The 23,645-nt window shown below is 41.1% G+C and overlaps 1 protein-coding gene across 1 annotated transcript; it reads left to right on the top strand.

Annotated features, from left to right (window-relative positions):
• On the top strand, positions 1–22,080 carry LOC135547978 (single-minded homolog 2-like). Its single transcript, XM_064977180.1, has 11 exons — positions 1–175; positions 7,434–7,516; positions 8,259–8,348; positions 13,988–14,096; positions 14,851–14,936; positions 17,504–17,703; positions 18,417–18,523; positions 18,874–19,021; positions 19,235–19,400; positions 19,671–20,094; positions 20,713–22,080. Exons 1-11 carry the CDS (start codon positions 1–3, stop codon positions 21,552–21,554), a joined length of 2,430 nt encoding a protein of 809 aa, XP_064833252.1. The 3' UTR covers positions 21,555–22,080.
• Positions 22,081–23,645: the final 1,565 nt, after the last annotated feature.

Genomic DNA, 23,645 nt, shown 5'->3' with positions numbered 1-23,645 from the left:
ATGAAGGAAAAGTCCAAGAATGCGGCGAAGACGAGACGAGAGAAAGAAAATGGAGAATTTTATGAACTGGCGAAATTACTGCCTTTACCTTCAGCCATCACCTCACAACTGGATAAGGCTTCAATAATTCGCCTGACAACCAGTTACTTGAAGATGAGAGCCGTGTTTCCGGATGGTAAGTTATGCTACCACTATCAATTATGATTAATCATAATTAGGCCTATGTCTTCAGGAGAAGAGGCACATGTTAGGTTTTAAAACATAATATTAGTCTTTGTATTGTACTTTTAACAAATACATATTAGAAAGGGCCAGAAAATATAAGACAATGTATGCCTTTTCATTGTGTTAATTTTGAAATATATGTACATTTTCGGGGTCATGTAGGTTACCATTGTCACTTCCCCTAGTTAATGTTTCTATGGACAAGGAGAGCGATTTTGTTGGAAATGAATCTCCAGTAGAATTTGCCAATTATAAATATCTAAAAGATATGCATCCCACTGAGCACAGACATCAGTTCAACGTCTAGTTGTGATTTACATTTGGATGAGTTGTCAACTAATGTGAATTCAATGTGAAATCAAAAAAATGTCAACATGTTAATGGATTTATATTATATGTTGGGTACCCAATTACGACATTCCTTTACATTGATGACTTTTTGCAAATCCAACCAATTTTCCATATTGATTCAACTTCATCAGATAGATTTTTTTGGCCAGGAAACAGCGTTGATTCACCCAGTGTTTGCCCAGTGGGATATGACCATGCATGCCTAAAAGTGCCTTTATAATTGTCACCAACTTTCCTCGTTCCCACCTGGTCATACAATTGAAAAAAAATACTAATTTTACAAGTTTATAACTTCACAATAATAATGTTTCACTGCTATACATGTGGCTCTAGATTTGGAGTTATAATAAATCATCCAATTATGGTCAATAAAAGGAACACTTCGACAGGCTAAACCTGAGGAAAACAGCCCTCTTCCTCCCTTGATCTGTCATCACTCATAAAGTCCCAGAAACCTTTAGGCACGGACTAAAAGGGCCACCCGTTAGTTCTGGATAATAGTAGCATAATGTATGACCATTTCACCATTCAAATCTTGTGGAATCTATAAATAATTAACCTGTATAACAATATTACTAAAATAAAAAGTGTAATCCTACATCTATTATAGTCTTGATCATATTTAAGTATAGTAATCAAAAATGTGATTGATGTAATTTCAAATATTTGGAAATCAATTAAACTAATATTCTCTTAAATGATTAGGCCAATTCGTTGTTTTTTTATGGAGCAAAATCCGACACTACCCTAAAACAACTAAATAGCATTACTATTGTAATTTAAAATAAACGCAACTTCCATGACAAAACAGAAATGGATTTATGAACTAATTAATAAGCTAAGAACCTACTTCGAGAAAATGATTATGCTGCCTCTTTCAAAAGTACAGACCATAGGCCTCCGTTTTAAATTACATTAACTTACAGGTGAAATATTATTTAAGCACTCCAAGTTATAGCAAATATGATAAGATAGGATTGTTTAATCTTAATTACAATGTTTCACACGAAATATAGGCCTTCGTTTTTAATTAACTGTAGAAATTAACAGTCACTTCAAATTAATAAATAGACCAAGGCTAGGCCAAACTACAGCCTGCCGTAACATTTTTGTTTTTACTTTCTCGTTTGACATATTGATTATTCTAACATCAGATGTATTGAATACTTTTTGGGTTTACATGTAATTCACGACATCCTGGTACTGAGAGAGATGTGACCTCCGTCCAACGAGTCTATTAATGGCCACTGTCCCTCACATTGTCAAATGTGTAGGCTTATTTTGCAAGTAACCAATGCTTGACTTGGGGATGACCTCATCGGAGCTGAGTACCGGCACCATCATTTTCTACTGGTTGAGCGAGCTCCTGTTCCGATTCTAGAATAGTAAATCAAACGTATTGTGGGGCACCTGCACCTAAATATAAACAGTAGGCCTACCGGAATCCAAATTGAGTACCGGCACCTATTTCAGTCCAAGTCAAGCACTGCAAATAACTATTCTGGGGATTCAGAAACTTGGACCCGAGGCAGATTTCAATATGATGCGCAAAAGTTTGTGAAATATAGGCCTATCACCTCACGCAAATTATGCATGTTTATCTCGTGCATTCCATGTGGAAAGTGTGCAAATTACGCAAATATAGGCCTAATTTATTTTAGTTTGAGGCAGTTCTTTAAAAAGAGTAATAAATAAGCAAACACATTTTTTTTCACATCACCTCAAATTGCTTCCATTTATGCCTATAGCGGGGGTGCAAGTGCAACGTCTGTTGCAGCCACTTACGTGATTTGGGTCTATAGATCCGTAAAAGGCCTGTCCTGCACAGCACATAATCCCTAATTCCGTCTATCAAACCAAGACACAGGGAATTAAACGGATATTGATGGTGAAAAGTATGAAAATATAAGAGTTAAAACTGTGACCTATTAACCCTGAATGTTTGTCCAAAACATATTGTGCAATAGCCACTATTTTGCATATTTTCCCCAGTTTTGCAACTCAGTCAAATCAAAGCACTCAAAGCAAAGTTAAATGGAGAAAATGTAGGGTGCTCAATGCTCATATGTTTTTCTGAGAACCCATACTATACAGTGCATTCAGAAAGTATTCAGACCCCTTGACTTTTTCACCATTTTATTACATTACAGCCTTATTCTTTAATGGATTAAATATTTTTTCCCCCTCATCAATCTACTCACAATACTCCATAATAATGATGAAGCAAAAACAGATTTTTAGAAATGTTTGCAAGTCAATTTTTTTAAACTACTGAAATATCACATTTACATAAGTATTAAGACCCTTTACTCAGTCATTTGTTGAAGCACCTTTGGCAGCAATTACAGCCCCGAGTCGTCTTGGCTATTATGCTACAAGCTTGGCACACCTGTATTTGGGGAGTTTCTCCCATTCTTCTCTGCAAATCCTACTTTCAGGTCGCTCCAGAGATGTTTGATCGGGTTCAAGTCTGGGCTCTGGCTGGACCACTCAAGGACATTCAGAGACTTGTCCTGAAGCCACTCATGCGTTGACTTGGCTGTGTGCTTAGCATAGTTGTCCTGTTGGAAGGTCTGAGGTCCTGAGCACTCAGGAGCATGTTTTCATCAAGGATCTCTCTGTACTTTGCTCCGTTCATCTATTCCTTGACCCTGAGTCTCCCAGTCCCTGCCACTGAAAAACATCCTCACAGCATCATGCTGCCACCACCATGCTTCACCGTAGGGTTTCCTCCAGACGTGACGCTTGGCATTCAGGCCAAAGAGTTCAATCTCGTTTTCATCAGACCAGAAAATCTTGTTTCTCATAGTCTGAGAGTCCTTTAGGTGCCTTTTGGTAAACTCAAAGCTGGCTGTCATGTGCCTTTTACTGAGGAGTGGCTGCCGTCTGGCCACTCTACCATAAAGGCCTGATTGGTGGAGTGCTGCAGACATGGTTGTTGGTTGCCTCCCTGACAAAGGCCTCTTCTCCCCCAATTGCTCAGTTTGGCTGGGCAGCCAGCTCTAGAAAGAGTCTTGGTGTTTCCAAACTTCTTCCATTTAAGAATGATGGAGGCCACTGTGTTCTTGGGGACCTTCAATGCCGCAGAGATTTTCTGGTACCCTTCCCCAGATCTGTGCATCGACACAATCCTGTCTCTGAGCTCTACAGACAATTCCCTAGACCTCATGGTTTGGTTTTTGCTCTGACATGCACTGTCAACTGTGGGACCTCATATAGACATATGTGTGCCTTTCCAAATCATGAATTTCACCCTTCTACAAATTAATAAGATGGACAACCTGGCATGCTAATATTAAACTTCATCACACATCATAATACATTTCAAATTTAGGTTTTATATTTTCAGATGGCAGTTGTGACATTTCTGTGAATGTAACACTTTCTTTTAAAACATGTTTCACACGTTTATTTTTCTTTTATTTTTTTCTTGTGATTTTGTCAAGTCTTAATTTGCAAACCGAGTTATTGATTATAAACACACAAAGGTCCCACTGAGCACACCATGTCATTTCAATGTGGATATTTGGGAAATATTTGGTTGAGATGTTGATCAATGAGATTAAAACCTAAATTCACTCAAATATCCACCACTCAAAAAGAAAGCCAAAAGTTAGTTACATTTGCAATGTGTTATCATTATGTTTCAACCATCTAAAAGCACAACCAAATTCCAATTCATTGATGTGTTATTCTGGTCACGATTTACATAGCTAGTTTGTTAGCTAAGCAAGCCACTTGTAGCTAGCCAGTAACTCCTCTAGTATGTGTTGATGTCATTTCACAGGATTTGTTTTTGGTTACAGTTTAAAGCCGTAACTTTGAGCTTTTGCCGAAAGTCAATCTTTAAAGTAACTGTCCAGTGTTTCCAGATTTGTATGAAATATGACCTTTGATACATTACAATATGAGTGAAATAGTTTTCCTTCCAAAAAATGTCAATTAAGTGTGTTAAAAAGCAGCTTCTCTGTGTTGGAATGGTGTGGGTGTATACCAGTCATTCCAAATATTAATGCCAGCTCATTACCTCTAGGAGGAAATAGCAAGCATTTTTTTAAATGATCTGTTTGAGATACAAGCTTGAAGTGGGGTTTTTGAAGTGTTTTTTTTCTTCAATTAATGCTTTGGTCACAGAAATGAGTATAGGATGAGTCAACAACGTTATTTGGGTATAAGTTAACAATATATGAACTTTTTAAAGTTTTATTTTCACTGGACAGTTACTTTAAAACTGCAACATTTTCTCTCAGCCTCATGGGAAAATGTGAATAATAGCATGAGATGAGCTATAAAACAGCACACTTGTCATCCTGCCCCATGGCAAAATGTGTAGAATTGCAGGAAATGAGCTTTAAAATGGCAACATTTTCTCAGACTCATGACAACATTTGTAAAATAGCATTATAAAACTGCACTTCATAAAACTGTAAAATGTGTTGAAATGCAGGAAGTTAGCTTATGTAAATGTGATATTTAATCTTTTTTCTAAAAACTGTTTTAGCTTTGTCTTTATGGGGTATTGTGAGTAGATTGATGAGGGAAAACATCAGTTTAATCAATTTTAGAATAAGGCTGCAACATTACAAAATGTGGAAAAAGTCAAGGGGTCTGAATACTTTCCAAATGCACTGAATATGATAAGAATAAATGTATAGTTACAGTAACCTCAAAATATGGCCATGGATGTGTTACTCATTTAAAGGGATACTTCAGGATTTGGGTTTATCTTTCTCTTCCCCAGAGTAAGATACACTCGTGGATACAATTTTTATGTCCCAGTTTGCAGTTTGAAGGAAGTTGCTAACTAGCATTAGCTCAATTGCTAACTAGCGTAAGCGTAATGACTGGAAGTATATGGTAACTGCTATCATGCAAGTAGATACCATAGACTTCCAGTCACTGTGCTAACACTAGTTAGCATTGGCTAGCGAAACTACCTATAACGTCCTTCATACAGTATGCAGACATAAAAATGGTATCCATGAGTTCATCTAACTCTGGGGAAGTAAATAGTGGGCTTCATTGCCATAATACTGAAGTATCCCTTTGTTAAACTTTAGGCTATTTACTGTATTTAAAAAGTTATATATCGAATTGTGTTTGGTTGACAGAGCAACCAAATATCAGCATTTAAAGGAGATGTATCTACTCCTTGGATAGTTCCATCTGAACCAATAGATTAATCTCATTCTTCAACTTTTGGTTGAGTTGGAGACGTGAATCCAACATATCATTTCTTAACTTGTCAACAAGTTAATAGGCTATTTATTGTATTGCAAAAGTGATATTGAATTGTGTTTAGTTGTCAATGCAACCAAATATCAACATTTGAAGGAGATGTATCTTCTGCTTGGATAGTTATATCTGTGCTACTGATTTAGTCTGGCTTTAATTCTAGTTTGTCTACAAATTAATAATTGATATGTTGGATTCACGTCTCCATCTCAACCAAACATATAAGTTAAAGAATAAGACTGAATCCAATAAAACTTTAAATTCACTTTAAACAAAGTTTGATTTGATTTAGTCCTATTCTTTAACTTAGATTTTCAGCTGAAATGGAGACGTGAATCCAATATATTAATTATTAGTGATGGAACGATTGAAGCAGAAGATACATCTCCTTCAAACGTTGATATTTGGTTGCGCTGACAACCGAACACAAGTCAACATCACTATATATCGCTATATTTGATATCAACCAGAGCTTGAAACCCAAGGCCTATTGTATTGTTTATTTTAAGTTCAATTCTGGGTTGAATTGAAACAATAACTGTTGTTGACATTATAAATGCTATATCGGGCTAAATAGCATCATCGAGTGATAAGGTATGGTCACACTTCATTTGCTCTGTTAAACCTACCCTTTGGAATGACTATTTAGTGAATCTATTTAGTTAAAAAAAAAGTGGAGCTCTCTTATCAATCATTCTAACAAAAGCACAATAGTAGTCAGTAACAAATATCAAAGCTACTGTATGTTGAAGATCTGACATTGTTTAAAGGTACAAATTCAACATGTTTTATACAATATTTGCCTATGTTGAAATTTGGTTACCATGATGACAATCTTGTGGTTGAAGTGTCACCCTCAAACAACAGTTGATTAATTTTTTGAAATCAATGTATTTTCCAAAGGACAAATGACATTGAAACAACGTTTATTCAACCTGTTTGTGCCCAGTAGGTTGTTTGCATGTCCCAGTGTCCAGCATAATAGACAAATAATATCACAGCAAGTGAGAGTGACTGTAGGAAAAATATATCTTGTTCTTAGTGACATAGGGGATTATGGATGTGGGCATGAGCAAATAATGGGATCTGAGTCAAGCACAAACTAAAATAAAATATTTAAATACAGCAAAAGTACTGCATAAGGGTGTGTTTCTGAAATCTACTCTCATATATGACATCTCTCATTAGTCCAACCTTATACCCGGACTGGTGGACATGTGTGCTTGTAGGATTATGTGCACTCACTTTGCATCAGCTGCAAATACATACACTACTTTCAACCTATGTGATTTAAAACAAATACACACAACATAATGAGACAGGATGGAGCAGCTTGAAATCCTTTAGTATTACCATGGTTCAATATTTCTCAAACCTTTATGAGCAGCATCTCAAGGGACAGTTGTTGTGATTGATGTCCCCTTTAACGCTGGCTGGTGTCCATCTTTTCATTTGGCGTAGAAGACATTGTGTCATTAACCCGTACCATTGAGATTGCAGTATCTGACCAGACCAGTCAAAAAATAATGTAAGGCTATATATTGGGTCCTCTTCATAGTGTCCTCTTCTCCTGGAAGCAGCTCTGTCATGTATGCTACACCTATTGTGTGTTTCATCTACAGGGCTGGGGGAGGCCTGGGGCCAGCCTACCAGAATCAGCCCTCTGGACAACATGGCAAAAGAACTGGGATCCCATCTACTGCAGGTGGGATATTTTCAACACAGATATATGACCCAATATACACAACACAAATATGTAACACAATATTTCAGTACTATATATACACAATATACAGTACCAGTCAAAAGTTTGGACACACCTACTCATTCAAGGGTTTTTCTTTAGTTTTTATTATTTTCTACATTGTAGAATAATAGTGAAGACATCAAAACTACGAAATAACACATATGGAATCATGTGGTAACCACAAAAGTGTTAAACAAATCAAATTATATTTTATATTTGAGAAAAGTAGCCACCCTTTGCCTTGATGACAGCTTTGCACACTCTTGGTCTTTCCTTCAACAGCTTAAAGGAAAGGCCAAGAGGTTAATGCATTTGAGCCAATCAGTTGTGTTGTGACAAGGTGATGGTGGTATACAGAAGACAGCCTGATTTGTATGGTACTGTATGTATTTAGGACAATTGTAGTGTTCTGAAGAGAAAATGCCATTGATGTTACAATGTTTTTGCTATGGAATTTGTAGGCTTTGCCAAGAATTTGTAGTGGATTTCATGCCATGATTAGAGCCAGATGTGATAGAACAGAGTGTGGTTTTTGAAAGACTACAAAAGAGTAGGCATAGAAGGCACTCTTAAGCATACTCCCATATGCTGATTTATGCACAATGCAATGTCTAATATCTACAATTCAACTGACCTTCTATGTATGTTATTATCCAAAATGGATGGTATATTTTTGGGTCTAACACGTTTTGTTCCCCAGACTCTGGACGGCTTCGTATTCGTTGTCGCTTCAGACGGCAAAATCATGTACATCTCTGAGACTGCATCAGTCCACCTCGGCCTTTCCCAGGTAAGACATCACTCTGCCTCCATTTTGGTCCTGGGCCATTGCGTATGCCACAAGCTTTGTGTCTGCCTCCCTCAACACAACCAAGGTCAACTAAGGGGCATCTGCCTCCTGATATGCCTGTTCAACCATTGATTTGACAGTCAGTAAAACAGACTGCAGAATGTTACGCAAAGTTTGCCTAAGTTCACCTAGCACAGATAATTGAGAAGGTATAGGGTGGACACAGAATATGATCTGTCAGTCTATTCTAGGTGTTGAGTTATTTTCCTTTGTGTTTGGGCGCTGTTCATTTCACAATTTGTAGGCAGTCCACCAACTCTGCCCAAAAGAGGGTGAAAACAGGCTTTGGTGATGAAATTTCACTTTACATTTTACCCAGACAAATATGATTCTTCATGTTCTGAATCTATCAGTGGGGTCTTTCTCTAAAATATCATTACCAATCCAAAAAGTCGGATTCCGTAACCTAATATGTCCGATAAGAAGCACCAAACTCTGTTGACAGAGTGGTGCCACTTCTCGCAGTGACTTTTGAGGTTTTTCATTGTTGTGGTGGTCTTCTGCAAAAATTTTGCATTAATATGAAAAGTGTATACTAACATATGAAAACAATACATGTCATATCTCAAAATCAATATCTATCTTACCTCTATATTGTTTTATGTTCTCTGGATTATAAGAAAGATGACGAGTTCAACCATGAGCCTGTTAGTTTGCCTTAATTCTCACACAGCATCCAGCCTAGCTGACACAATGTTATTTTCCAGATTTTTGACCACTTTGATCTTGGCCATCCTACAAGGGTAAAAAAACAAATAACTTTTGAACAGATTATGATAGAGAAATTTGGTGTGGACCATCAGTTTTTCTTAGCGGAGTATCTACACGATTATACTGAACAAAAATATAAACACAACATGTAAAGTGTTGGTCCCATGTTTCATGAACTGAAATAAAAGATCCCAGAAATTGCCCATACGCACAAAAAGCTTATTTCTCTCAATTTTTCTGCACAAATGTGTTTACATCTCTGTTAGTGACCTTTCTCCTTTACCAAGATAATCCATCCACCTGACAGGTGTGGCCTATCAAGAATCTGATTAAACAGCAGGATCATTACACAGGTGCAGCTTGTGCTGAGGACAATAAAAGGCCACTCTAAAATATGCAGTTTGTCACACAACACAAAGCCACAGATGTCTCAAGTTTTGAGGACGATTTTAACCGCTTCAGCACTCAGCAGTCCCATTCTGTGAGCTTGTGTGGCCTACCAATTCGTGGCTGAGCCATTGTTGCTCCTATACCTTTCCACTTCACAATAACAGCTGACAAATTGCTTGTTGGAAAGGTGGCATCTTATGACGGTGCCACGTTGAAAGTCACTGAGCTTTTCAGTAAGGTCATTCAATGTTTGTCAATGGAGATTGCATGGCGGTGTGCTCAATTTTATACACCTGTCAGCAACAGGTGTGGCTGAAATAGCTGAATCCGCTAATTTGAATGGGGTGTCTACATACTTTTGTATACTATATTTGATTCTGTTTACCCTGCCTTAACTGAGGTCCAGGCAGTTTGACTGAGAAGCAATGTATCATTGCTGGTTTGGCTTATATATATATTCCATTAGGAAAGTGTGATCAGCATTCTTTGCTGCTTGACATGCCCACTTCATCAGTATTGGTGTTCCCCCAGAGAGAGGATGCTCTGTCTATCTAACCCACTCTCCACACGTGGACTCCCACTAAATCATCTCATTATTCACACGCGGTGACTGAGAATAGCGAAATGGAGTCAGCGGCAGCCTCCCTCAAAACAGAGGTTTATCCTTAAAGTACTGTCTCTGATGTGTTATACTCTTGGCATCCACTTTCAGCATACCGTCATTCTGTCTGGTTCACTTTCCAGAAAAGTGGAATATAGACATTTGGGGGTGCCCTAGAAGTAGTCCTGACCAAAGCAACTATTTTATGAATCAGTTTTTTTAAATGGAGGTGCCCACATTGATTTGAGTTGAGCTACTTACAGTATAGGGGTGTTCTGCTTACAAAAGTGGCAAGAACCTAAAGTATGGAACCGCTGTCATCCTAACACTGCACTCATGTTAAGAGATTGTGTACTGAGCTGTGGATAGCAAACAGAAATGCTGATGTCTTGAATGTACCTCCCCTAAGCAAACTTGGACAGACACATTGACGGCTGTGCTCAGAAAGCATTCGAGAGAACAGGGGGGGCTGAGCAACAGCAATAACTCAATCCAATAAAAACAGCCCAACCACCCACTCTGAATGTAGCACTCTTGCACGCAGACCTGATGTAAATTATGCTTGTGCACACCTGTGTACGCTGTCAAGCTTATTCAAATGGACCATCCATTGTTGTTGATGATATCTTGTGTGTGTGTGTGTGTGTGTATGTGTGTGTGTGTGTGTGTGTGTGTGTGTGTTTAGTGGGCTAAGATTAGTGTCATTTTAAAATTAACTGTGAAAGACAAAACAGTATGTTGAGAATGCCTCTGTTGAAACACTGAGGTTAACCCATCTTCCATTGTAAAATCTAGATGCCTGTAACCCACATATCTTAACTTACATTGGTGCTTTTACACACCAGTGGCGGTCAGTGCCGTTTAAGATGAGGTCCGATTTTCTTTTTTCATGACCATGGCCTTATTTCTATTACATCATATTGTATGGCTCTCATTCACATTCCATTCACCCAGTTCAATGTAACAGCGATAGGTTTAGGCTACTACATGATACTCAAATTTTCCAGTCCTCTATGCTCAGTCCCAATGCTCTCTCACTACAAAGCATGGATTACCCGAGCCTAACTGAAGAAACCAATTTGTTGTTGAAGTGGGGAGCAGTGACCCGCTCGCTGAGTGACCCAGCCCCCAAATTTGAGAGGTAAAATAGATCAGAGAGGAGCCAAGACGGTGTTCTGTGTTCTCATGCAAATGATTGGTTCTTTCATAAATTAACCCGAGTGTTCCCTGACAATCATCCGCCTTTGAGGCGGAGCTGAAAGTGATGCAGAGATCGATTTTTGCCCCCTTCCTCACTTCCAACACACACACATATGCATGTACGCATGCAGGCACAGGCACTCACACACACACTCACATGTACGCACGCAAGCACACACAAACACACACACAAAAGTCAGTGTCCCCCTTCAATAGGCATTTCTCTTTGATAATGTAATCCCTTGTAATGACAGAGTATCATCCTGCTAAATGATCAAAAGACCTCAAAACACCATTCAGAAAGACTCTGTCTTCTTCACTGTTGTTTTAAGATGGAACCAGAGAAGAAGGCAGACATTTTACGTGCCCCCAACCGATTGTGTTTTCTTGTTTGTTTGTTTGCGTTGTTTATAACTTTTTTTCTTCTTATTCTTATCCATATTTTTTTTAAACTGCGTTGTTGGTTAGTAAGTATTTCACTGTAACCTGTTGTATTCGGCACATGTGACTAACATTTGATTTGATTTGTTAGGGGTGACATGTCACTGAAGAAATGATATGCTGGTCTCTAACGTACAGTGCCTTACGAAAGTATTCGGCCCCCTTGAACTTTGCGACCTTTTGCCACATTTCAGGCTTCAAACATAAAGATATAAAACTGTATTTTCTTGTGAAGAATAAACAACAAGTGGGACACAATCATGAAGTGGAACGACATTTATTGGATATTTCAAACTTTTTTAACAAATCAAAAACTGAAAAATTGGGCGTGCAAAATTATTCAGCCCCTTTACTTTCAGTGCAGCAAACTCTCTCCAGAAGTTCAGTGAGGATCTCTGAATGATCCAATGTTGACCTAAATGACTAATGATGATAAATACAATCCACCTGTGTATAATCAAGTCTCCGTATAAATGCACCTGCACTGTGATAGTCTCAGAGGTCCGTTAAAAGCGCAGAGAGCATCATGAAGAACAAGGAACACACCAGGCAGGTCCGAGATACTGTTGTGAAGAAGTTTAAAGCCGGATTTGGATACAAAAAGATTTCCCAAGCTTCAAACATCCCAAGGAGCACTGTGCAAGCGATAATATTGAAATGGAAGGAGTATCAGACCACTGCAAATCTACCAAGACCTGGCCGTCCCTCTAAACTTTCAGCTCATACAAGGAGAAGACTGATCAGAGATGCAGCCAAGAGACCCATGATCACTCTGGATGAACTGCAGAGATCTACAGCTGAGGTGGGAGACTCTGTCCATAGGACAACAATCAGTCGTACATTGCACAAATCTGGCCTTTATGGAAGAGTGGCAAGAAGAAAGCCATTTCTTAAAGATATCCATAAAAAGTGTTGTTTAAAGTTTGCCACAAGCCACCTGGGAGACACACCAAACATGTGGAAGAAGGTGCTCTGGTCAGATGAAACCAAAATTGAACTTTTTGGCAACAATGCAAAACGTTATGTTTGGCGTAAAAGCAACACAGCTCATCACCCTGAACACACCATACCCACTGTCAAACATGGTGGTGGCAGCATCATGGTTTGGGCCTGCTTTTCTTCAGCAGGGACAGGGAAGATGGTTAAAATTGATGGGAAGATGGATGGAGCCAAATACAGGACCATTCTGGAAGAAAACCTGATGGAGTCTGCAAAAGACCTGAGACTGGGACGGAGATTTGTCTTCCAACAAGACAATGATCCAAAACATAAAGCAAAATCTACAATGGAATGGTTAAAAAATAAACATATCCAGGTGTTAGAATGGCCAAGTCAAATTCCAGACCTGAATCCAATCGAGAATCTGTGGAAAGAACTGAAAACTGCTGTTCACAAATGCTCTCCATCCAACCTCACTGAGCTCGAGCTGTTTTGCAAGGAGGAATGGGAAAAAATTTCAGTCTCTCGATGTGCAAAACTGATAGAGACATACCCCAAGCGACTTACAGCTGTAATCGCAGCAAAAGGTGGCGCTACAAAGTATTAACTTAAGGGGGCTGAATAATTTTTCACGCCCAATTTTTCAGTTTTTGATTTGTTAAAAAAGTTTGAAATATCCAATAAATGTCGTTCCACTTCATGATTGTGTCCCACTTGTTGTTGATTCTTCACAAAAAAATACAGTTTTATATCTTTATGTTTGAAGCCTGAAATGTGGCAAAAGGTCGCAAAGTTCAAGGGGGCCGAATACTTTCGCAAGGCACTGTATATAATGTAACTTGTCATTTTCTCAAATTTCAGGCTGATAAAACTTGATGTGATGTGATTAACCGGTGCCCCCACACATTGACTCTGTACCGGTACCCCCTGTATATAGCCCCCACACATTGACTCTGTACCGGTACCCCCTGTATAGCCTCCACATTGACTCTGTACCGGTACCCCCTGTATAGCCTCCACATTGACTCTGTACTGGTACCCCCTGTATATAGCCCCCACACATTGACTCTGTACCGGTACCCCCTGTATGTAGCCTCGCTATTTTTATTTTACTGCTGCCGTTTAATTATTTGTTATTTTCTTTTCTATTTTTTATACATCTATTTTTCACTTAACACTTATTTTTCTTAAAACTTCTTAAGCATGGTTCGTTTAGGGCTTGTAAGTAAGCATTTCACCTGTTGTATTCGGCTCATGTGACAAATAACATTTGATTTGATTGATTTGTTTCTGTCAGGTGGAGCTGACGGGCAACAGTATATTTGAGTACATCCACCAATCAGACCATGATGAGATGACGGCCGTGCTCAGCGCCCATCAGCCGCTCCACCATCACTTCCTGCAAGGTGCCGAACGTGCTAGATTCATTCACTCTTCTTTTCTATTTTCTCATTCTCCTTTTTTCTTCCTCTCTTTCTGTCTTTCTTATTCTTTCTCTGTCTCTGTCTTTCTTTCCATTTCCTTTCCCTTTCTACTTCTGTCTCTCTCTCCGAACCAAGTCAGTTGATCACGATTTTCCCTCATGCAAAATGTACTCAACTCTCTGTACGTTTCTAAGTAACAGTGTTGCTACTTCAATGAGGTCTACCTCTAAACGTAAGAAGGAAGGCAACTATAACAACATAGTACACAAAGTACAATGTGTAGCACCATGATGCATAATACAAGATAATACTCAGTCAGCCTCTATCTCTCTCTCTCTCTCCCTCAGCACTCGACATTCCCCCCCCCCACACACACACACACACACACACACACACACACACACACACACACACACACACACACACACACACACACACACACACACACACACACACACACACACACACACACACACACACATCTGCATTTGCTGCTTTATTTGGTTTTGGTATTTGATTAGGATCCCCATTAGCTGTTTGCGAAGGCAGCAGCTACTCTTCCTGGGGTCCACACAAAACATGACATAATACAGAATATTAATAGACAAGAACAGCTCAAGGACATTTAACCAGGGTTTGTGTGTGTGACTGTGGTGGTGAAATGATTTTATTTTGTCTATGTCTCCTCTCTCTGCCTGTGCCTGCCTGTGTGTGTGTGTGTGTGTGTGTGTTACAGAGTACGAAATTGAGCGCTCTTTTTTCCTGAGGATGAAGTGTGTATTGGCCAAGCGTAATGCAGGACTGACGTGTGGAGGATATAAGGTACTACTATAATGAAATTAAATATTTGAAATCACATTTCCTAGATACTGTATTCCATGATAATCTGCGTCTCTGGAAGTAGTAAACATGAATATCAATATAAGAGAGAAATATAAGAGAGAAAGTAACTAATTAAAATGAAACACCTACAATTGAAATGTGTCTGTTCAAAACAAATATTTCTTCTTTCTTCTATTTTGAGATGAAAATGTTGTTGTTCAATTGAGGCTATAATGTTTTTATAGTGTTACAGTGTTAACAGGTTATTTGAAACTGCATATTGTTTGTCTGAGAGTCTCAGCAGCTGCAGCTTTTCTACTTGACTCACTCAAATCTCCAACAACTACCTCTTCTAAAACCCTCCTCTCTGGATGCAACGGCAATATTCTTCACTCCCTACTTCTTCCCTCTCTTCCTCTCGTCCCCTATAATATACATCGCCTAGCAGATTGCAATTGAGATCTGTTGTAAATTTACAGTTGAAGTCTGAAGTTTACATACACTTTAGCCAAATATATTTAAAATCAGTTTCACAATACCTGACATTTAATCAGAGTAAAAATGTCCTCTTAGGTCAGTTAGGATCACCGCTTTATTTTAAGGATGTGAAATGTCAGAATAATAGTAGAGAGAATTATTTATTTCAGCTTTTATTTCTTTCATCACATTCCCAGTGGGTCAGAATTTTACATACACTCAATTAGTATTTGGTAGCGTTGCCTTTAAATTGTTTAACTTGGGTCAAACGTTTTGGGTAGCCTTCCATAAGCTTCCCACAATAAGTCAAAATCAAATCAAAATCAAATCAAAATAATTTATATAGCCCTTCGTACATCAGCTGATATCTCAAAGTGCTGTACAGAAACCCAGCCTAAACCCCCAAACAGCAAGCAATGCAGGTGTAGAAGCACGGTGGCTAGGAAAAACTCCCTAGAAAGGCCAAAACCTAGGAAGAAACCTAGAGAGGAACCAGGCTATGTGGGGTGGCCAGTCCTCTTCTGGCTGTGCCAGGTGGAGATTATAACAGAACATGGCCAAGATGTTCAAATGTTCATAAATGACCAGCATGGTCGAATAATAATAAGGCAGAACAGTTGAAACTGGAGCAGCAGCATGGTCAGGTGGACTGGGGACAGCAAGGAGTCATCATGTCAGGTAGTCCTTGATGGAGTTGGATGAATTTTTGCCCATTCCTCCTGACAGAGATGGTGTAACTGAATCAGGTTTGTAGGCCTCCTTGCTCGCACACTCTTTTTCAGTTCTGCCCACAAATGTTCTATGGGATTGAGGTCAGGGCTTTGTGATGGCCACTCCAATGCCTTGACTTTGTTGTCCTTAAGCAATTTCAAACAGTTCTATTTTTGTTTCATCAGGCCAGAGAACATTTCTCCAAAAGTACAATCTTTATCCCCATGTGCAGTTGCAAACCTTTGTCTGGCTTTTTTATGGCGGTTTTGGAGCAGTGGCTTCTTCCTTGCTGAGCGGCCTTTCAGGTTATGTTGAGATAGGACTCGTTTTACTGTGGATATATATACTTTTGTAACTGTTTCCTCCAGCATCTTCACAAGGTCCTTTGCTGTTGTTCTGGGATTGGTTTTAACTTTTCGCACCAAAGTATGTGGTACCTTCAGGGGTTTGGAAATTGCTCCCAAGGATGAACCAGACTTGTGGAGGTCTACAATGTTTTTTTCTGAGGTCTTGGCTGATTTCTTTAGATTTTCCCATGATGTCAAGCAAAGAGGCACTGAGTTTGAAGGTAGGCCTTGAAATACATCCACAGGTACACCTCCAATTGACTCAAATTATGTCAATTAGCCTATTAGAAGCTTCTAAAGCCATGACATAATTTTCTGGAATTTTCCAAGCTGTTTAAAGGCACAGTCAACTTAGTGTATGTAAACTTCTGACCCACTGGAATTGTGATACAGTGAATTATAAGTGAAATAATCTGTCTGTAAACAATTGTTGGAAAAATTACTTGTGTCATGCACTAAGTAGATGTCCTAACCGACTTGCCAAAACTATAGTTTGTTAACGAAATTTGTGGTGGTTGAAAAGCGAGTTTTAATGACTCCAACCTAAGTGTATGTAATCTTCCGACTTCAACTGTACATTGCCAATAAGCAAGCCGTTTATGTTAAGTAGTAGAATAAATCATCTGTGTGAACTGGGCGGCCGCTACTGAATGGCCGGACAAGTATAGGTTAACAGGAAGCGAGGAAGATAAATAGAGCCATTAGCATCTAGGCACGTGGCTGTTCCAGGGAGGGAGGGCTGGAGGGGAGCAGTGGAGGAGGGGGGAGTGGAGAGGGGCACTTAGTGGGGTGCAGGCTGAGTTTGAGCCTGCTCTTGCTTTCATGGAGTTAGTGAGAGCAAGTTTGCTGCATTACCAACAATGTTGTATCTCAATCTACCGTATCTAACTCTCTGCTCCACCTAAATGTGGACACAAAACCACATTTTGGACACATAAGGCAAGGTGTAAAGCCTCTCTGTCTAGCTATATCTATGTCTGTATCTATCTCTATATTGCTGTGTAAAGCCCCTCTCATCTCTCTGCTCTGCAGGTGATCCACTGCAGTGGGTATTTGAAGATCCGTCAGTACGTGATGGACATGGCGCTATTTGACTCGTGTTATCAGATTGTGGGTCTGGTGGCGGTGGGCCACTCCCTGCCTCCCAGTGGTATCACAGAGATCAAGCTCCATAGTAACATGTTCATGTTCAGGGCCAGCCTGGACCTCAAGCTCATCTTCCTGGACTCTAGGTATGGGAGTGAGTGGGCAGCAGCTACTCTTCCTGGGGTCCTGTGAAATGAAGGCAGTTTATACAGTCTCTTATGGCATGTCTTGTGGGGTATGCATGGGTGTCTGAGCTGTGCGCCAGTAGTTCAAACAGACAGCCCAGTGCATTCAACATGCCAATACCTCTCACAAATACAAGTACTGATGAAGTCAATCTCTCCTCCACTTTGAGCCAGGAGAGATTGATATGCACATTATTAATATTAGCTCTCTGTGTACATCCAAGGGCCAGCATTGCTGCCCTGTTCTGAGCAAATTGCAATTTTCCTAAGTCCCTCTTTGTAGCACCTGACCACACGACTGAACAGTAGTCCAGGTGCGAAAAAACTATGGCCTGTAGGACCTGCCCTGTTGATAGCGCTGTTAAGAAGGTAGAGCAGAGCTTTATTATGGACAGACTTCTCCCCGTTTTAGCTACTGTTGTATTAATATGAGGGAGGGAGGGAGGGAGGGAGGGAGGGAGGGAGGGAGGGAGGGAGGGAGGGAGGGAGGGAGGGAGGGAGGGAGGGAGGGAGGGAGGGAGGGAGGGAGGGAGGGAGGGAGGGAGGGAGGGAAAAAACATACCCTATGTAAAATGAGAGAAAAATATAATTAAAATAAAAAACAAACACAACAAAGGATGTGAACATCATGATTTAAAATGTTTTGCTTTTGACTCCTGAACTCTGGATTCAAGGGTGGCTGAGTTGACGGGACACGAACCCCAGGACCTGATCGAGAAGACATTATACCACCACGTGCACGGCTGTGACGCATTCCATCTACGCTTCGCTCACCACCTCTGTGAGTCAGTCCCCCTCTGTGGCCACATTGTGACACTTCTAACTAAACAACCCACACTCTCCTTGAGAGGGTTAGGGTTTCTGTAAGTGGCAACTGTGGAGTTTCTCACAGAATATGCATGCAGGTTTAAGAGGAAAATAAAAATGATACAGTATTCATGACTCAAGGTATTCATGAGTATGTCAATGGAACTGAGCCTTTTACAGTCACTCTCTCCCAAGCATTCTGTCTGCATTCTATAGCTATGTGCACTTCTCTTTCTCCCCCTCAGTCTTTTACCCAGGCACAGTGCAGTCTGGGATTTGATCTCTCACCCCCATCTTTCTCTCTCACCCCTCCCTCTTCTGCAGTGTTGGTGAAAGGGCAGGTCACCACTAAGTACTACCGTATGTTGTCCAAGCACGGGGGCTGGGTGTGGGTGCAGAGCTACGCCACCATCGTCCACAACAGCCGCTCCTCCAGACCCCACTGCATCGTCAGCGTCAACTATGTTCTCACGTGAGTCAACACTTTCACCTTTCGACCTGAGTGGTGCTGTGACAGGTGAATCATGTCCTAAAAAAAACATCCATTTAATAGTCTTGGACATTTTGGGGAAGAAAGTCTGGGTTTGTAAGGTGGTGCACCCGGTGTGTGTGTGTGTGTGTGTGTGTGTGTGTGTGTTATGCTAATCCAAGCTGTTCTGTGCTGTATGTATATGTCTCGCCACAGGGACGTAGAGTATAAAGATATGCAGCTGTCTCAGGAGCAGAGTCGAGCGGCCAAATCCAGCTTGGTCTTTAAGAGTGGCCCGGCCTCCTCTCAGGACCCCCGCAAACAACATAAGGCCAAAGCAGTCAAGATCAAGAGCAAACTCAAAACAGCCCCCTACCCTCAGGTACTACTGCTCCTCACACCAAGTTACTAATACTGTTCATATGCACATACAGTAGCCAATATTAGGATGAATAGCTTTTGCCAGTTTGGAAAAAGAGCAGACACTATTCACAATCAGTAACTTTCCTCTTGAAAAGGAAAATATAACAAAGTGACTTGAGTCTTTGTCATAGCTCAACAAATGAGCTGTACTCAGCACTGTCTTCATTGCCTGTCTTGATAGAAAATAACAACACCACCATAACCTGCTGTCTATTACCTCCACCTCCAGCCCAACATCACCTACCATCCAGACAAGCTGAACTGCTCCCCCCAAGGAGAGGCCTGGAAGGAGAGCCCCCCGTACACCCTGACCCCCTGCCAGGGGCAGAGCTCTGGCCCCTCTGGAGGCCCAGAAGCTGAAGAGGTCCTGTTTAGCATCAGCGCCCCGTATGGCCTCTCCTTCCCCAACCCATATGGGCACCTACCCCACATGGATTCCCAGAGGAGGGTGCGACCCACCCAGGGTTCCTCTTCCACCTCGCCCTCCCCGGCTTCCCCCAGCCTGGCCGCCCGGCAGCTGCTCAGCTCCCTGCAGGATCGAGGGGGCGAGGAGCGCTGGAGCTGTGCCAATGTCAAAAGCCATCCCGGTCACACCCCGAGGCGCTCTGTTGCATCGTGTGCCATCACCACTGCCACTGCAGCAGCGTATTCCGGTATGGCTCTGGCTCAAAAGCATGGGGAAAGGCAGGCTCCCAATCAGTGCTGAGGAACGCAGAGCTCTTTCCACAAGCTTTTAAATGCACCACTAACTGATATAATCAGTTTACACTAGCAATGCTACATTTAACCAGAAATGGTACACTGTAACTGAAAACTGTAATTGATACGGAAATTTGGGGTATTATCAACAGTCAAATACTGAGAAACATTTTACTGCAGCATACTGTAAATGAGGTTGCATTCTGGGAACATTTGTGGGCGGGGAATGAATTGCTATATTTCAAATGATACTGTAATTCAGTCTCATAGAATACAGTACCGTACCGTATTTTTTGAGCGCCAAAAACCTTTTGACCACTAGTGGATGCATGGTATTATTGTTTCTGGCTCATTAACATATTTTGAGACGTGCCTTGTAAGAGGCTATATTTGTTGCACCATTTATGAAAGTGCTGTACCAATTGAATTGCTATGTGGTAGTAGTGCCCCATCATTTAAAAATGTATAAGGGACAGATTGGTGTGGCAGCAAGTCTTAAACCAGCGACTTACCAAACTTCTAGAGGTGTCTGGCTATAGCCTCTATAGCATTTTAGTCTGAATCTCATGGAGCATTTAATTTCTTCACAGGCCCTACAGCGAGCAGGGGGTACCCCCCCAGCGAACCCCTCAATGGTGTCCTCTCCAGCTGCGCGACCCTGCGCCCTATCAGCAGGTACAAGGAAGAGCCCTACGAGCATCACACACTTGGCCAGAGGAAGACCACAGAGGACCGCCTGCCCTCTCAGTCACAGGCCATGAAAGAGGACAGCAAGCTGCCGTTCAACCGAGACCACCTCCACAAGGTCTCAGAGGGAGGTGGTTGCATAGTAGGGGAGAAGCCTTTGTCCTGTCCTCTGCTGAGTAGCTCTGTGCTGGAGAAGGCGAGCTATAAGCAGTCCGGGTCTCTCCACGGCCTGGGCCAGCCCTTCCCCATGCAGGTGGTGCTGGAGCAGCACAGGAGGCTGTGTATGATGGAGTCCCCCTACAGCCACAGTGCCACTGGCCCCTTGGAGCACACGGACAGCAATTGGGAGCGGAGGACCCCCAAGCTGCTGGAGCCTGAGGCGGGGGAGAGGAGGATGTGGATGGGGGTTGGAGTTGAAGTTGGGGTTGGGATGGGGGTGGGAGTTGAAGTTGGGGTTGGGATGGGGGTGGGAGTTGGGGCAGGCCTGCCGGCCCAGGCTCCGTACATGTCTTTGAACCTCCACCACGTCTTGGCCAAACACAGCTCCTTCCAGGCCCCGCCCTACGCTGCCCTCGGCCATTTGTCGGACAGCTACGGTTACCGTGGTGATGAAATGGGTTCTTATGGCTACAAGAGCCAAAGCCCCGCCTCTGGCTCCTCCCCTGAGACCCACAGGGAGATCCCTCATTACATCGGCACGTCCGTCATCATCACCAACGAGAGGTGACACAGCCTGGGATTGAAGGTCAAGAAGGGACAGACACCCTTAGACTTCAGCCTTTTTGGCCATGACCAAAAGCTGTATCAGTGACTATGTTACTGTGTCAGACATAAGTCGAGTCACTTTCTGGGGACCCCCATTTGTTTTTCCCGATGCTTTCTACACAGATAAACCAACGTCAGACTTCTGTAAGGAGCAGCCAGGAATTTCAGGTTTCTTGAATACATTATATTTTTGGCATACAGTTTAGCCAATAGCATATGTAATGGATTGCCACATTCTAGTTCAAAGCCATTTCTTTTGATAAGACCTCAATCACCTTTGAGCCATACAGTACATAATTTGAGGTACAAATTGCACCCCTCTAATGTTGTAACTCATAGAGGTACCTATCCTACAGACCTGAACAAGAAGAGACTATAGAATGTAGCATGAGTTCAACCCAATTCGCAAGCTAGTTCAAGTGCAAACTGTTTCCAATGCGCGTATAAATTATGCCAACAGAAAAATTACAGTTGCAAAAGTATTGAACGTGGACAATGTCTTGCACACAGTAATGAGGGAAAATATCCTTCATCCTCTTTTGAAGTTGGAATTAATTTGGTATATTCTACCCATGGCAGAGATTGGAAACGTACTGTGTTTATTTATTATTGTGCAACACAAAGCAGCTTGCTTATTTATGAAGGAAACTAGGGTCTAACAAGTACAATGAAAAAAATATATACTGCATTGGGGGAAATTAAATGAAATAAAACAAGGTAGTTTGCTTTCATTCTGAATAAACAATTCAAATGAAATGTCATGCCAGACAGTCATTGTCCGTTTCTATTTTCAGCTCTTGTTTATTCCTCAGAATGCATTGTGAATATCATCTGGTTATTGAAGAGGTCTGTGGACATTGCTGTGATATCAATCACGTCAAATGTCCAAATATGGAGCACTTTTATATAATAGTTACATATAACCTTCTTACTTTCTTTCTATGAGGTCATCTTGAAGTACACCTTACGTCCGTTCTCCTGCCTGTATCCCATCAACCTGTTAAAATGGGCCCTACACATATATGTATGTGGGAGTGTGTAACTGTCCATCCACTGTGGTCTTCTGTATCCATACACCCCTCCACATTCCCCTTGGGACACATATAGACAGTCAGGGGGTTATTTGGACAAGCCCGTCACACATCCAGGGGTCCACATCTCCACAGTCCGATGACAGCCAAGGACCACTGGAGACACTCCATGTTAACACCTAAACTCAAACACAAATCAGCAGAAGCTCTGAAAGTATTAGGCACTTCCATAAAAACGGTCTTATTCTCATATCAGTGTTATGTACAGTATATCAACAATGGTCCCATTTATTCCTAAAAGAGCCACAGTGTAATTTGTGCTTTATGAATTTCAGAAAATGTACAATGTAACACCAAATAAACATTATAGGTAACCACTGGGTATTTGTATGTTTCAAATTGAGCATAAAAACATTCAAATACAATAATGCACCTTTCACTAGTTTTCAAAGCCTCTTCAAAGTTGATGTAAATACTGTATGTCCTCTCCATATGCTTGTTTTCCCTGCTATTCTTTTACGTTTCATCACGATGGGATATGAAGTCAGTCAACCATTCCCTATCTAACTGGTACACGTCAGAATGCTTGTCAAACAAAGTTCAGCAAACATATCAGCTCTCAACCATTATTTCCTCAATCTTACATCCTTCACTTCATTCTGTTTTCTATAACTTAAAGAATAGAGTTAGCGTAAACATAGAAGCCAAGGATTCCCATCTAACTACCCTTTAAAACAACATGTCTAGATTTTCTTGAAGAAAAGCTGATATTTGAAGGTGAGCCAAAGGGCTCTGCTGTCTCTCTGGGGAGGCTGGATTGAGATGTGGTATTATGCAGCCAATATTAAAGAGGATAGATCCCTTTTGACCCTTGAGACCTGGCACTGAGATTGTTAAACAGGATATTGAGGAGGCGCCATTTATGGATCCAGAGGTAAGCTATTTGCTTAATGAACTTTAGGCTTGAGAAACTCCGGAGTCTTTGTAGCTGATGCTCCAGAGTGTACACACCATCAGCTACA

Source organism: Oncorhynchus masou, chromosome 11 (genome assembly GCF_036934945.1).
Source record: "Oncorhynchus masou masou isolate Uvic2021 chromosome 11, UVic_Omas_1.1, whole genome shotgun sequence".
NCBI lineage: Eukaryota > Metazoa > Chordata > Actinopteri > Salmoniformes > Salmonidae > Oncorhynchus > Oncorhynchus masou.
This window is presented reverse-complemented; position numbering and strand designations above follow the sequence as displayed.

Excerpts from the sequence above, each read along its gene's own strand:
- LOC135547978 (XM_064977180.1), top strand. The coding sequence starts at position 1 with ATGAAGGAAAAGTCCAAGAATGCGGCGAAGACGAGACGAGAGAAAGAA. Across the intron at positions 14,097-14,850 it reads CCACCATCACTTCCTGCAAG|AGTACGAAATTGAGCGCTCT; the intron begins GTGCCGAACGTG and ends TGTGTGTTACAG. Across the intron at positions 19,022-19,234 it reads AGCGTCAACTATGTTCTCAC|GGACGTAGAGTATAAAGATA; the intron begins GTGAGTCAACAC and ends GTCTCGCCACAG.